The following is a 16156-nucleotide window of genomic DNA, read 5'->3' as shown; positions in this document are numbered from 1 at the left end:
GCCATCCTCCTACCTTGGCTTCCTGAGCTGCTGCGCCTAGCTTGTTACTAGTCTTTTGAGTTTTTATGTTCCAAAGTAAAAGATGCACCAAGATTCATAAACTGACACTTTCGTTGGCAAATCAGCCCAATGATTTTGTTTTGATTAATATAGTGCTTTACACACTTGTTTTACTGAGGTGCCTTCAACAAGACCAGGTACTCTTCCATTTGAACACAGCCCAGTCTCTGTCCTATCTTACATTTACATTTAACCTGCTTTATTTTTCCAAGCTAATTCTCAGGGCCCTGGAGGCATTTTATTTACATATTTGAGTTTTCAGTCTCTACTAAAATTGGTCTTTGGGGAACAACAGCTTCAATTTTTACATTTTTACTTCTGTATTTATGGTATGGGGTGAAAAAAATGTACAATAAGGGTGATAAGGAAAAATCAAATAAAGCATCTGCATTTATTCAACCTTACTATAAAAATAAAGCTTTTGGGAAACTAATGCTGCTTGTTGACCTGCAGCCCTGCAACCACAGCTATGGCCCCATTCAGACATTAAAAACTATACAAAGTGGCCTTCATGTGCCTGTTTCCTTTAAGGCCCCTATCTACTGCAGGGAGCAGAGAAAAGGGGGGCACTACCATTACTACACTCACCTCGGAAGTCAAAATGGTGACTTCGGCATTTCCTGTTTGTTAAGGGGAGAGCTAGTCATTGCAAGCACACCTTGCCATTCTCTCCTGAGGCTGAAATGATAGCCAGGAGTCTCGAGATCTAGAAGTAGAATCAGTTGAATAGCGGAGAAGAAGGGAAGCGCCAAAAAGTTCTCTTTCCTCCATTCTGTAAATATTTAATAGGGTGGGGTGCAAACTGCTACCTGGGGCACTAAGAAAGCAGAGATGAAACTAGGCTTTGTCCTGTCGTAACAGTACATTGGAATCACAAGTAAAGGTTTTTCTTTGCTCTAGAAACATCTGACACCAACTAAATACTAATGTCTTATCCTTTAAAATTTTTCCAAGTAGAATAAATTTCCATCTTATAGAGCAAAATAACAAGCTGAACTCTCTTAATTCATCTCAGTTCAATAAAGTCACCAAAAAATAAATAAATAAAATTTCCTCTGGATAGGCACCTGCAAATATAAAAAGTTAGGCTTTGAATCTAAACTTTGTGAGTTCTACTCAAAAATGATAATGGATTTGCACTGGGCAACTAACTTTCACCTGTGCTCCTTCGAGATGTTAGACCTACATAGAGTCTATGGTCATAGACTTTAACTGGACTATACCAAGATCAAATCAAGGTAACTGGTCCATCACTTAAGGTGAGCTAAACAATTAAGTTAATGTTCCATTTAATGCATAAATTAATGCAATGTTTAAAATCCTAATTATAATTAGATATGTCTTTTATTTTCATTGAGAAAAATCTAAGGAATTCATTTTTAAAAAGGTAGGACATTTGACAAAAGGTTTGGATCATTAGATACCATGTTGAGCACATGGCACATGCTATGTGGAATTAATAACTCTGAAAGTCATAAAATTATTACTATACTTTACAATTTTCTGCTGTTAATTATTTGATAAGTTTTAAGCCTTCATTAAAACTATAGAAAGCATGTCTTATAAAAATAAACCTTACTCATGAAATGCAAATAATAATGACTAGTCAATAATAAAAATGTTATATTTTCCTTCTCAAGATTAACTGGCATACTTTCAATACCTATGCACTCAAAACATACACTAATTTCTAGATAATACACAAACAGGGTTATACCGCATTATTTATTTATTTATTTATTTTCAGTATTAGGGGTTGATCCCAGGAGCATTCTCTATTCTACTATTAAGCTCTACTCTAACCCTTTTTATTTTTTTGAGATAGAGTCTGGCTAAGTTGGCAAGGTCAGTCTGAAACTTGTGATCCTCCCATCTCAACCTGGGATTACAGGCATGTGCCACTGTGCCTGGCTTACACTGCCTTTTGCATAAGATTCACGTTAGCTTAAAATATAGCATCTGAAGATTTATTGCCTGAGAATCTGAAACTCCAAAATTCCTAGGTGTCTAAAGCTTCTGGGTAACACATGAAAATTAAACAGAAAATAAAACTCCCAAATTTTGGAGGTGGCACTTGAATGAAGGCAGAGAAGACTCCATCATTATGCTACCTCTCAAGAGGTAGACAGGACTGGATGTAGGGCCCACCTCCATCCTGAACCTTGGGCTCTATAGAGAAGCTCTCCCTGCCATTGGATCCTATAACACTGGACCTTTTACAGGACAGTTGAGGAATCACTCACAACAATCCATTCTTAAGAAAGCAGCTAACTAAACTAGATTTACAAAAAGTCTGTCTCACTTTTTTAAAATATACCTTTCAATATTTGTACCTCACTTATGTTGCATACAGAATTTATGTATCTCAAAGACCTATTTGCAAAGTGGATTCAGGTTTTAGAAAGCACTGAGGTTTTTGGGGGGCTGACGTGCTAGGGCCTCAGTCATGTTAAGTAAACACTCTACCACTGAGCTACATCCCCAGTCCTTAGGAAGTATTCTCAATCATTAAAGGAAAAATTGCACTGCTCTTCCATTTGCATTATATTTTTAAAAATTTATTCAGATATTGGAAGATCAGTCTCTCTCAGGTAATGATGAGCTACCTAAAAGACCTAACTTTGGTTTAAGTGGGAATGAATGAACTTACAGAATGAAGCACATTGAGATACACCTTACAATGTTAATTCTAAACTCTCCTAGTCCTCAGTTCCAAGGTGTAAAAACACTTCCTATTTCTCAGCATTTGATAAGCATATCGCACTAAGTGTGACCTCAAAAAGAGGTTCTCATGACAAGACTATCTCCTAATCAAGTGGGAGACTCATACAACAGCTGCTTCTGTAACAGGTTTTCAACATTAAAATGACTACCCATAGGCATGATTTGCAATTTTAAATATGTAACCACTTCTTTGTAAGGGTAAAAAGTAGTTATCCTATGTATAGTTGTACGTAACAGAGCTAAAGAAAACTATAATAAAATATACATTGCAACTAAGAAAATAGTTTTAGAGACAAAAAATTCAGAGGATAACCAAAAATACTGTTCCAACTATGCTTTACCTGCTCTTTTTCAAGCATATCTGCTTTACGGAGGATTTTCATTGCATATACATGCCCTGTATCTTTCTTCTGAACAAGCCGCACCTTAAAAAGTCAAAAGAAATGCCAAGTCAAAAGTCCATGCTACCAAGTTCATGCTTTCATGTGTTATGACAAAGATAAGGATGTTTTGTTTGTTTGTTTGTTTGGGGTTTTAGTAGGGCCCAAAAAGTTAAATTGAAACAGTATCATAATTTGAAATAAGCAAGTAGTAGTTAAAGAAGCAGAAGAAAATGCTTTCAGCATCTCAAAACTTAGTAGTACTGTCACTGTTGGTAACATTCTCAAACATCTCTATATTTGAACAGCTTTGGCTCCCCAGTTGAGCAAACCAATCTAATTTAAAACCTTCTCAATTCCAAACTTAAGGATGAGTTAAATCCCTGGCATGTTATCTCATCACATCTGAAAACTTAAGCAAATGATTATAACAACATTTACAAATAAAAGTAAAAACTCACACAGGAAAAATGTCTGGAAGTAAAATGTTAAAGTTTCATGCAGTTTTTTTTTTCTCTTTTATATTTTCCAAGGTTTTAAAAGAGAACAGATAATTTTATGATGAAAAGAAAATTAATAGTCTACAAACCAAAAGAAAAACTTCTTGGCACGTTACTGCATATCCTCCCCTTCTCTCCCAAAACAAAGTTCTCTGTCCCTTGCTTCAAGTTTTTCCTGAGTCCCATGTCCCTTTCTCCCTGAGCAGAAAACCATTCTAAGATTTTTTTCCCTCTCTCAAGGGGTCTCAAAAGTGATTCTGAGGGCTGGGGATGTGGCTCAAGCGGTAGTGCGCTCGCCTGGCATGCGTGCGGCCCAGGTTCAATCCTCAGAACCACATACAAACGGCGATGTTGTATCTGCTGATAACTAAAAAATAAATATTAAAAAAATAAATAAAATTAAAAAAAAAAAAGTGATTCTGAATACTAAGGGATCAATTTTATGTTTCACTCGTGCCTTTGAAATATTACATGTCCCCTGAGTACTGGTTTTTAATAATATGCTACTCCTTCTATACAAAGCTAATTTAACTATTATATGAGCAAGTCACCCACTTAGGGTGTTTCCCATTAATAAGAATGTTCTTTCAAGGGCTCAAACTCCTGCAACAGCTTGATCTAGTGATCAAACAGAATTCATTTATAAGCATAGCTGGGGAAAGGGGTTAGGAATGAATGTAGCTCAATGGTAAAGCACTTGCCTAACATGTGTGAGGCCCTGAGTCTAATCTCCAGCACCATCACACACACACACACAAAAAAAAAAGAAAGAAAGAAAAAAGGAGTATCTGGGCCAGGGTCTGGGGACATAACTCAATGCTTGAGTACCTGCCTAGCATGAAGCCCTGGGTTCAATCCCCAGGACTATTATGTAAAATTATTAAAAAAAAAAAAAAAAGGAGGTGGTCCAAAGTTGCAAATGTTTCTAGTTCTCTACCACTACCTATATAACTCCTTTCTGTAAATTCTCTATCTTAAGGCTATCTTTTAAGAGATATATGAATAAAGGGTGGAGATATATTACTAGTCTGCTCCTGGAGAAGTAGTGTGGTACTGGGAAAAACAAAAGCCGTAAGATCAGACTTAGGCCCAATTTCTGGTCCTGGCGTTCAACTGCTGTGACATTGAGTCTTTACATACCTCCTCAGGGTATTTTTTTAAAAAAAAAAAAAAAACAAGCACTCTACTGACTAAGCTATATTCTCTGCCCTGATCTGTAATCTTTTTTTTTTTAGTATTTTATTTACATTTTAGTTTTCGGCAGACAGGACATCTTTGTTTGTATGTGGTGCTGAGGATGGAACCGGGGCCGCACCCATGCCAGGCGAGCTCTCTACTGCTTGAGCCACATCCCCAGGCCCTCCTCAGGGTATTAATTTTAAACTATAAAATGGGTTTTTGTCATGATTATAGGAGAAAAACACTGAGTAAATAACAAATTGATTTCCTTCTACCTTTCAAATCTCCCTCTTGATCAATATTTAAAATAGCAACATTATCTCTGGCAAAAAAAGAAAAGAATAGAGATCGGGGTCAGTGAAGAAGGGATGAATGAGAGAAAGAGGCTAGACAGAGCAGGTAGGACGTGGGCGTGCATGCCTGACCCACCAACCCCCACATATTTCATTTCAATAATGATATGTTAGAAACTTTGGAAATACTTTGGGGTTTTTGGTACTTTACAAGCAGCTATAGTTTTTACCTCACCAAATGCTCCTCTGCCTATGACTTTTAAGGACTCAAAATCTTCCAATCCAAGTCTTGTTCTCTTCAAACGAAGAAACTCTGTCTCCTTCCGAGCATGTGCTGATCTCCTGAGTCTTTTCTAGTGTTTAAGAAAGAAGAGGAAAAATAAGGAGTTGAAATTATGAAACTCTACAACTAAGTCATATGTGTGTCTTGCTCTGCTTGAGAACAGGGCCACACCAGACTAGACAATCTCACATGACAGTACAATAAAAGGATCGTTAAGAGATCATTTGTCCTTTCCCTGGCCTTCAGACACAAGACAGCAAACCACATTGAATAGATGGCTGCCTCCTCTGAAAGCTCTGACTAATCTACTTCAGCAATGACTATTCTAACATTTCTAATGGAGGAGAATAAACAATGCTTTCTTTTAACCTTTTTTATATATAATAAAAGTTATGTTTTTCTATTTTTCTCTGGATTTTTGTTGCTATTGTTTATTTTGTTTTGTCATAGTTGTTGTTTTGCAGTTCTGAGGATGGAACCCGGGGAGCACTTTACCCAAGTACCTCCCCTGCCCTTTTTAGTTTTAAGACAGGGTCTCACAACTAAGTCACACTGAGGCTGGCCTTCAACTTTCAATCCCGCCTCAGCCTCCTGAGTTGCTCAGATTATAAGCATGAGCCACTGTGCCCAGCTCCTCTGGGTTTGCATAAATGCTACATATGGTTTATTGTGTGCTTGAATTTTCTATTATTCTTACAAATATTGCATATTTTTCACAACCATCTTGGGTTCTGTGATTTGTTTCTATTTTTGAAGGCATTCCCACTGCCATTGAGTTATTCTGCATAGTCCTTTTAATAACTGTATTTTCTCCTACCGAATTTGTAGGCAGTGGGCAGAGGGCTAATTTGAGATAGGTAATTTGCCTCATTTCCATGGAGTCTTTTCACTAAACTCATAGGAATGCTGTATCTTGCTATATTTTAATTTGATCTCATTGACTTCATCCTTTTTCTTGGAATTCTAATCTAGGCACAAGGGTGCCTAAAGAAGTCTTCCTTTCCAGGGTATCTAAACTTCTCCCTCTTCATGAATACCCAAATCCAGAAGCATGCCAATCCTCAAGTTCCTTTGTAACTCAGCCCAAACCCTTCCTCCCCGGGCACCAAGGCTAACTTGAGCGACATGAAACAACTTTCCATGCTGGATTTCAAGGAAGATTTTTCCAGTATTAATTACCTCTTCATCTTTTAGGCCTTCCTCTTCCATCACTTTTTCTAACTTCTTTTGTCTAAAACAAACAATAATAACAACAAAAGATACATGAAACAATATTTGAATGATTTTCTGGAAATTCTATACAAAATAAGAAATAAAAAGGGTCACACTCAGAAGCGCATGCCTGTAATTCCAGTGACTTGGGAGACTAAGGCATAAAGATTCAAAATTCAAGGACAGCCTCAACAACTTAACAAGACCCCATCTCAAAAATAAAAATAAAAAGGGCTAAGTATGCACATCAATGTTTATAGCAGCACAATTCACAATAGCTAAACTGTGGAGCCAACCTAGATGTCCTTCAGTGGATGAATGGATAAAAAAATGTGGCATTTATACACAATGGAATATTACTCATCAATAAAAAATAAGATCATGGCATTTGCAGGGAAATGGATGGCATTAAAGAAGATTATGCTCTGTGAAGTTAGCCAATCCCAAAAAAACAAATGCCGAATGTCTTCTCTGATATAAGGGGGGTGAATCAAAATGGGGTTGGGAGGGAGAGCAAGGGAGGAAGATTACCTCTAGATAGGGAATAGGGGTGGGAGGAAAAGGGAGGGAGAAGGGGAATAGCATGGACGGTGGAAGGAGACCCTCATCATTATACAAAATACATGTATGAACATGTGAATTTGGTGTCAACATACCTTATATACAATCAGAGACATGATAAATTGTGGTATAAAGATGTATTAAAAATTGTAATGCAAAGAAATAATAATAAAAAAGGAATAAATATATAGCTTGTGAGTAAAGCACTCCTGGGTTCAATCCCTAGTACCAATAAACAAATAAATAAAGGAAATATAGTTCAATAGTAAAATGCCCCTGGGTTGATTAAAAAAAAAAAAAAACTGTATAATGTGTTAATGCAATAGAGAATCTTGTTTTGAAACCAAATGTTCTTTTTTTCTTTCTGTTATTTCCTCCTTACCAAACCACAAAACAGCTGGTATTTGATAACTTCTTGTATCAGAGTGCTTCTTTCTCTCTCTGTGACTGAAATCTACTTCCTTTATTTCACACCTTCTTCCCCCTTCCTGCCATGAGTGAAGAGTAATAAATAACAAAGGTAGGGCTGGAGTTGTAACTCAGTGGTAGAGCACTTGCCTAGCATGTGTGAGGCACTGGGTTTGATTCTTGGCCCTACATATAAATAAATAAAATAAAGGTCCATCAACAACTAGAAAAAAAATATTTTAAAAAAATAATAATAGGGCTGGGGATATAGCTCAGTTGATAGAGGGCTTGCCTCGCATGCATAAGGCCCTGGGTTCAATCCTCAGCACCACAAAAAATAAATAAATAAATAACAAAGTTAAAGGCAGAATTTAAAGATGAGGAGGGAGGGCTAATCCAAAAAGGTGATTGACACCACTATCAAAACTTTAGATTCCAAATTTTTGGAGTACTAAATAATGGGGGTGGGGAGGTAGTGCAAGAGATTGAACTCAGGGCCTCCTTCACACCCCTAGCCTCATGGGAGAATTTTGTTTTTCTTTGTGGTACTAAGGATTGAACCCAGGGCTTTGTGCACACTATATAAGCAGTTTACCACTAAGCTATATTCTGAGCCCTCAAGAATATTTTTGATCTATAGTTTCACAGTGATTTGATAAAACGTAAGAAACACATGCAAAACTTCCTTACAACCAATTCTATAGATACAATCTTCATTTATTCAACATAATTTTTTTTTAAAAAAGTACAAGGGCTGGAATCTCTCCTCACCACTTATCAGCATTTCAGATAAAAAGGCAATATAAGGTGGGGACGAATAAAAGTGTAGAGTAGGTGAAGCAAAGCATGTAGCCAAGTGTGGCTGACGCACACAGCACTTCCAATGCCACGTCAGTGTTGGCTCTTACTCTGAAGACAACTAAGAGCTAACAGGTTGTATGTAAAATGTGATAAGATTTCTATCTTAGAATACTAACTGGCAGAAATGAAGATCTGATGGACCGGCAGGCAGGAACTGCAAGTGACTGAGAAAGACCTAAGGCTAACTAATTCAAATACACATTGAAGTTCTGGTACTAGGGCTGGAAAACTAGAATGAAGTGAAAGAATCTATTATAAAGATCAACTGCAGGGGCTGGGGATGTGGCTCAAGCGGTAGCGCGCTCGCCTGGCATGCGTGCAGCCCGGATTCGATCCTCAGCACCACATACAAACAAAGATGTTGTGTCCGCCGAGAACTAAAAAATAAATATTAAAAAATTCTAAAAAAAAAAAAAAAAAGATCAACTGCAGTAGGAATCACAGAAAAAGTCTTAAAAATTTCTTGTCTGGGAGATAATGATGCCCCTGACCAAAATAGGAAACAGAGAGAAGAATATAGAAAGAAAATGATTCTAATTTTGGCCAAAGACAACTTATTATTAATAATTCTATTTAGTTAAAATGAATATTTTGTTAAAATTCATTTTACAAATCTACAAGACCAAACAATGAGTAAGAATTTTTCACCAAACTCTCAAGAAGTGTAAAGATCTACTCTGATTCTGATGGAAAAAAAGATCCCAGTACATGGCTCCCCCCTCAGTCTCACCACTCTCTTCACACAGTTCCCAGAATATTTTGGGATATGAATCTCTGTGTGCATGTGTATTTGAGGGAAAAGGCTATACTTCTAATAATTTCAGGAGTATAAATTAATTCCATTTCTGTGGTTAGATAGTTAAAATAAGGAAAAGTAAGACACAAAGCTTTGAGGCTGGGCTTGGGGCTCAGTAGTAGAGTGCTCGCCTAGCACATTCGAGGCATTGAGTTCGATCCTCAGCACCACATAAAAAACAATAAAATAAAGTTAAAAAAAAAAAAAGACATAAAGCTTAAATAGTAACTCAATATGGTCAGTTCTTTTTGTGCCTGGAGTACCAAACACCATCATACCTCATGACTATATTTTTGTTGAAAGACCAACCATACCAGACTGATCCATAAGTCTAGTGCATTATCCACTATGTCACAGAACAGATTCCTTCTGACTATATTTAAAATCTAAATACAAACTTGGAGGTTTTCCACAATCTTACCTCCCTCAAGTGTAATTAAGTTGATTTCAATAGAATGCCTGCCTGGGAATAAAATATCAGAATTCACTCCTTGAACACAATGAGATTATCCCATTAGAGAAAGTATCCAGGAAAAAAAAAAAAAGTATCATGGCAATGATTTATTGGTTCCTGAGCCACAAAGACCCTGACAACATAAAAAATAGCAAGCATAATCTAAAAGAAGGCTTAAAAATGGCATCTTCTGGCTGGGATACAGCTCAGTTGGTAGAGTACTTGCCTCGCATGTATAAGGCCCTCAATGTAATCCCCAGCACCACAAAAAAAAAAGGCATTTTCTGTGGGATGATACTAAGGAACTATTATTAACTTGGTCAGATTCATGATTACGCAAGACAATGACCATATTTTTTGAAGATATACATTGGAAAGAAATGATATTTAGAATTTACTTTAAAACACAATTAGAAAGCTGGGCATGGTGGCACACACCTGTAATCTCAGTGGCTCTGGAGGCTGAAGCAGGAGGATCTCGAGTTCAAAGCCAGCCTCAGCAAAAGCAAGGTGATAAGCAATTCAGTGAGACCATGTCTCTAAATAATATATAAAATAGAGCTGGGGATGGGGCTCAGTGATTGGGTGCCACTGAGTTCAATCCCCAGTACCCAAAAAACAAAACAAAACAAAACCAACAAACAAAAACAATTAGAAAGAACCAGGCGCAGTGGCACATGCCTCCCAGTGACTTGGGAGACTGAGGCAGGAGAATCATAAATTCAAAGCTAGCCTCAGCAATTTACAAGGCCTTAAGCAACTTAGAAAGACCCCATCTCAAAATAAAAAATAAAAAGGGCTGGGGATGAGGGCTGGGGTTGTGGCTCAGTGGTAGAGTGCCTGCCTAGCACAGGTGAGGTCCTGGGTTCGATCCACAGCACCACATAAAAATAAATAAATAATTAAAGATATTGTGTCCAACTACAATTAAAAAATAAGTATTAAAAAGGGGGCGGGGGACTGGGGATGAGGCTCTGTGGTTAAGTGCCCCTGGGTTCAATCCCTGGTACCAAAACAAAAGATAAACAAGCGAAAAAGCACAATTAGCAAGAAAAACTGAGATAATGGACATAAATATAGCAACGTATTAATAATTATTGAACCTGAGGGATGAATATATTGCGAAGAGGCTAAGTGTATTATTCTGTGTTTGTTTTAAATTGTTCATAAAGAAAAATAAAAGTAGGACCCTCTAAAGTAGGTCCTCCTACGGGATTGCTCACTCACGGTGGCAGCACTGGCTAGCTACCACTCCGGCCTTTGGTGGAGACACTCTGCTACTCATCTCCAACATTCCAAATCAGAATCTTGGAAGAGACCCCAGGTCACTTTCACAGGGAGAGTCACATCCAACCTCACCCTAGCAATGCCTTTTATGTGCCCCATTTATTTGCATGTGTGCTCATTTCCCATATGAGATAGTTAGGTTATTTGGAGGGCAGGACCACATTTGAATCCCTGATTTCCACATGAATAGTGCTTTGTACACATCTACTTTTTTAACCATATATTTCTAATTTTTATTTTGTCACTGATTTACTGGGAGTTGAACACAGGAGGACTCTACCACTGACAGTTCCAGCTCTTTTTATTTTAAGATGGGGTCTCACTAAATTGCCCAGGCTGGCCTCAAATTTGTCATCCTTCCTGCCTCATCTTCTCAAGTTGCTGGAATTATAGAAATGCACCACTGCAACCAAGGTTTTGTCTTTAAATAAAGATCGGAATGTGTCAAAATGTGTGGACACATTCCTGACTACTACTTATAATGAGCTCCCTTTTCTAAACCTAATTTATTCTAATTTCTATTTATAAACACTCAAAACTAATCATACAGATTTTTAATTTTTTAGTTGTAGATGGACAGCTTGCCTTTATTTTATATGTTTAACTTTACGTGGTGCTAAGGATCGAACCCAGTGCCTCACACATGCTAGGCATGCGCTCTGACACTGAGCCACAAGCCCAGCCCAATCATACATTTTTTTTAATATTTATTTTTTAGTTATAGGTAGACACAATATCTTTATCTTTTTTTAATGTGGTGCTGAGGATTGAACTCAGTGCCTCTCCCATGCTAGGCAAGCACTCTACCTAAGCTACAACCCCAGTCCCCAATCTATATAGATTTTTAAAATCTCAACAAGTTACAGAACTTCAACTCTATACTCTGGTACTACTGATATCTCGTCTGAATGATATTTGATTAATGAAAACCACTAGAAGGTCTGGATTTGAGATCAGGGATGCAGCCCAGTGAAAGGGTACTTGCCTAACATATATGAGGCCCTGTTACAATCCCCAGCATCACAAATCATCATCATCATCATCATCATCATCATCTGGATTTACCCATCTTTGGGGCTTAAATAAAACTGACACTGGGCCACTAATATTAATCACATTTCTATTCAGTATCAGATCATCCCAAACACAGGCATAGTTAAGAAATTTTGAATGAGAATATCTTTTTTCCTTACTTTTTCAGAGCTAAGGACTAAACACAGAGCCTGGTGTATGCTAGGCAGGCACTCTATCACTGAGCTACATCCCCAATCCCTGAGCAAGAATATCTAAGAGAAGTTATAGACTATGCAGGTTCTCAGAGAGTAAACTGCACAAAAGTCTTTATTTGATTGAGGGGTACGGGAGGCATACCATTATTCTCTGTTAAGTTAGGTTTATGTTTCTGTGATTTTTAAATTAATCCACCAAAATAGTCTTCATGAAGAAAAGAAACAATCCAGGATATTTTGTCAGAAGAAATGCCTATTTCCTCAGTTTCACAGACTGCTATGCTATGTATTATATCTGTCATTATTTTTCATGAAAAACTTGGCAATTATCAATATCTATTTGGCACACAGGATCACATACCAACAAGAATAGAAGAGTTGCTGTTCCCCGAGAAGATGACAACAGAGGCTGCTGTAAAAGGCAGAATACAAGCTGAGGAAGCAGAGCTGATCTTGCACTACTGAATGCTTACAGTGTACCAGTGGCACTACCAGGCCATCGAGCAGCCTTCCTCAGTACTGCATGAAGGACACTACATTCAGGGAGTTAAATTTGCCATAGTGTTTCTGTAAAACTGCTCTAAGTTCTCATATTTTACTTGTATACAGGAAATGATTCCCAAATGAATTTTATTCTTTCTTCTATCTTTAGACTTTGCACATCTCCCCCATGCAAAAGTTCTTTATTTAAAATATAACCTAGTGCTCTCCTAATATGGAACAGTGCAAAAGTTACATATATGTCAAATATTACAGAGTTCTAAAAAGTACCCAGATAAGGCACAAGAAAATTTGTATTACAGTCTCATCTTAAAATATACCACCCCAATTGTGTAAGTTATGTTCAAAAGTGTGAATTTCTGAAAACAGGATTGTTAAATGTGTAAAGGTCAGGTTAGTTGAAATATTTCAATAAAATACGCTTTCTTTGGGGGGATAATTTATTTGACAGAGGAAATTCTAACTCTCAAAAATGTGTCCAGATTACTACATGATGAAATGTTTAAACAGTGCCTTTTTAGGACATCAATTATAATTGTTTTAAAATAGTATCAGAGGTCTCTTAAAAAAAGTTATGGGCATTATTATTTTTAAGTTAAATCTGAGAACTTAAATTATCAAAAGTATAATTATTAATTTGCCCATGTAACATTTTGTGCACATATTTAAAAATCTAAGCAGAATTCTTTATAAAACTGTGGATAATGGCTGGTGGTGTAGCTCAGTGCTAAGGTGCTTCTGAGGCCCTGTGTTCCCCAGCACAACCAAAAATGAAACAAGTGTTTGGATGATGGATAATACCCATTGTTGCTAAAGGGACTTTCTTCAGTAAGTTTTGTCTTTGCTTACAGCCATGTATATTAAAAAGGTGAACTACAGTTAATATAAGTGCTTGCCTCATATGCACAAGGCCCTGGGTTCAATACCCAGCACCACAAAAAAAAAAACAAAAACAAAGATGAACTAGTCTGACTTAGACATGCATACTCTTTGATGGAAAACATTAAAATATTCAATGTATTCTTAAAAAAGGAGATGGGTAAGTGGGTTTGTCTTAGTGTTCTCAGATTATAAAGATGGCACTTTGAGTACATATAAACGTATTTGCAAACCTTTTTTAATACAGACTATGAGTTCCACTTTATTTAAATATTCATAGTATCATGTAAATTTTATGTCCAGCTGAACAAATAGTGAATACTTACCATATTCAAGACTTCCTTTTCACTAGGAATGAAATCACACAGTGTGTCTTTTGTTTAGTATGTCAACTTCTTATAATATAAATCTTATTCTATTGTAATTTATCATTGAATACTGTAACCCAGTTAATTTTGCATTCAATTTTTAAAAAATGAATATATAATTTGAGTCCCATTTTTTGGAAATAAAATTCTGCCAAAACTATTTAAATATTTTTTAGAAGTGCCTAAACCAATACTAATTTCAAACCCTCATTATATATTAGCCGCATTCTTAATAAAACGTTCTTTTATCACAACTGTTTGACATCACTACAATGATGTCTAACAAGGTTCTGTATTTCCCTATAACATCAAAAAGCTTGAAAACTCATTTCTGACAATATAACTTTGGTTTACTTACTACTGAGATAACTTTTGCTAATAGCTATTGTTGCTATTTTTTAATATTCTATCAATAAACCCAAAATTTATTAAACTGTATAAATTAACACAAATCCAACTCATGTACAAAATGAAAAGATCTACAAGGAGCATTAATTTTTTAAAGACTCAAAATATTGGTGACTGGGGATATATCTCAGTGGAAAACCTTACCTAGCACGTACCAGTCCCTGAGTTCAATCCCCAGCAACGTCAAGAAAGAAAGGAAGGCAGGAAGGAAGGAAGCAAGCAAGCATCTACTGCTTTTTTTTTAAATAAAAAATGCTTTTTCTAAATGAAAAAATGTGATTTAATAATTACAAATTATCACATTTTCTAATTCATTTAAATGTCTAACATTCTTTTCTTATCATCTCCCTCTTTCTCTCTCTCTCTCCCTTTTTTTTTTTTTAACTAGGAATTAAATTTCCTAGTACTAAGAATTAAACTCAGGGGTGCTCTACCACTGAGCTACATCCCCAACTTTTGTTATTTTGAATTTTGAGACAAGGTCTTGCTAATTTGCCCAAGCTGGCCTCAAACTTGGAATCCTCATGCCACAGCCACCCAAACAGCTGGGAGTACACCAAGTTCAGCACCATCCTTTTGATTAATTTTGTCTTTAAAAAAAAAAAGGCAAAACCACCAAAGCTTTTGACCAGTCTTTTCATCTTAGGACTCCCAAAAAGAAAAAAAATCACTGACAACTGCCCATTTTGGGGTATATTCTCAGGATAAATTACAATATAACATTTATTAATAATGTAAAAAAAATAAAATATCACCTTGTTCCTGGGGAATGAGATGTATATCAAGATAAACCATAGTTAAAGTAGAGCCAATAGGATTAAAAACCAGCTGATTAAAATAAAACAGTAACTAAATCAGATTTCATAAGCATTTGCGTTATAATTATGATCCCTGAAACTCTGGTTTCAAGAGTGTTATATTCGACAGTAACTATCTCCAACAATTTTCACATACCTGAAGATATACTGTGGCAATTTATCTTTCAATAAATGTCTATGTAATTCTCCATATTAATAGAATAAAGGTTCTGGGTACAGTGGTGCATGCCTGTAATCCCAGCAACTCAAGAGGCCATTTGAGGCCAGCCTTACAATTTAGTGAGACCCTGTGGCAAAAGAAAAAAAATTAAATCTTTTATAGTAATGTTCAAAAGAATCCTAATAATATATAATTAAAAAGAACAAATAAAGGCTGGGGTTGTGGCACAGTGGTAAGTGCTTGCCTGACATGTGTGAGGCACTGAGCTCGACCCTCAGCACCACATAAAAACAAATAAATGAAATAAAGGTAAAAAAAAAATAAAAAATTTTAAATATCCTATTTAAAATGTTGAAGGGGAAAAAAAAAAAAGAAAGAAAGAAAGGCTAGGCGTGGTGGTGCACCAGCAACTTGGGAGGCTGAGGCAGGAGGATCACAAGTTCAAAGGCAGCCTCAGCAACTTACTGAGGCCTCAAGCAATTTAGCAAGACCCTATCTCAAAGTAAAAAAGGGGTATATTCTTAGGATAAATTACCATATAACATTGTTATAGACCTAAAAAAATGGAAATATATACCATGTCCATGTTCAATATTGTTAACATGTCAATCCTCCCCAAATTGATCTACAGATTCTATATTATTTTTACCACTGGGATGTGACCCAGTGGTAAAAAGCCCCTGGGTTCAATCGCTGGTACCAAAAAAATGGGGGGGAATTTTTTTTTAAACAGCTAGAGATGCAGATCAGTGATAAAGTACCCCTGAACTCCTGAGTTCAATCCCCAGTACCATA

The 16156-nt window shown here is 36.5% G+C and overlaps 1 protein-coding gene across 2 annotated transcripts in view; it reads right to left on the bottom strand.

Moving 5' to 3' along the window:
- Positions 1–16156, bottom strand: part of Stk38 (serine/threonine kinase 38) — a 47761-nt gene that overhangs the window by 21988 nt on the left and 9617 nt on the right. For both annotated transcript variants that reach the window (XM_027943762.2, XM_027943763.3), the window contains exons 3-5: positions 6599–6650; positions 5367–5489; positions 3126–3209 (exon numbers count right to left, since the gene is read on the bottom strand). In XM_027943762.2, coding sequence (XP_027799563.1) covers positions 3126–3209; positions 5367–5489; positions 6599–6650 — 259 coding nt within the window. The remainder of the gene's footprint in view (positions 1–3125; positions 3210–5366; positions 5490–6598; positions 6651–16156) is intronic.

This window comes from Marmota flaviventris, chromosome 6 (genome assembly GCF_047511675.1).
Source record: "Marmota flaviventris isolate mMarFla1 chromosome 6, mMarFla1.hap1, whole genome shotgun sequence".
NCBI lineage: Eukaryota > Metazoa > Chordata > Mammalia > Rodentia > Sciuridae > Marmota > Marmota flaviventris.
This window is presented reverse-complemented; position numbering and strand designations above follow the sequence as displayed.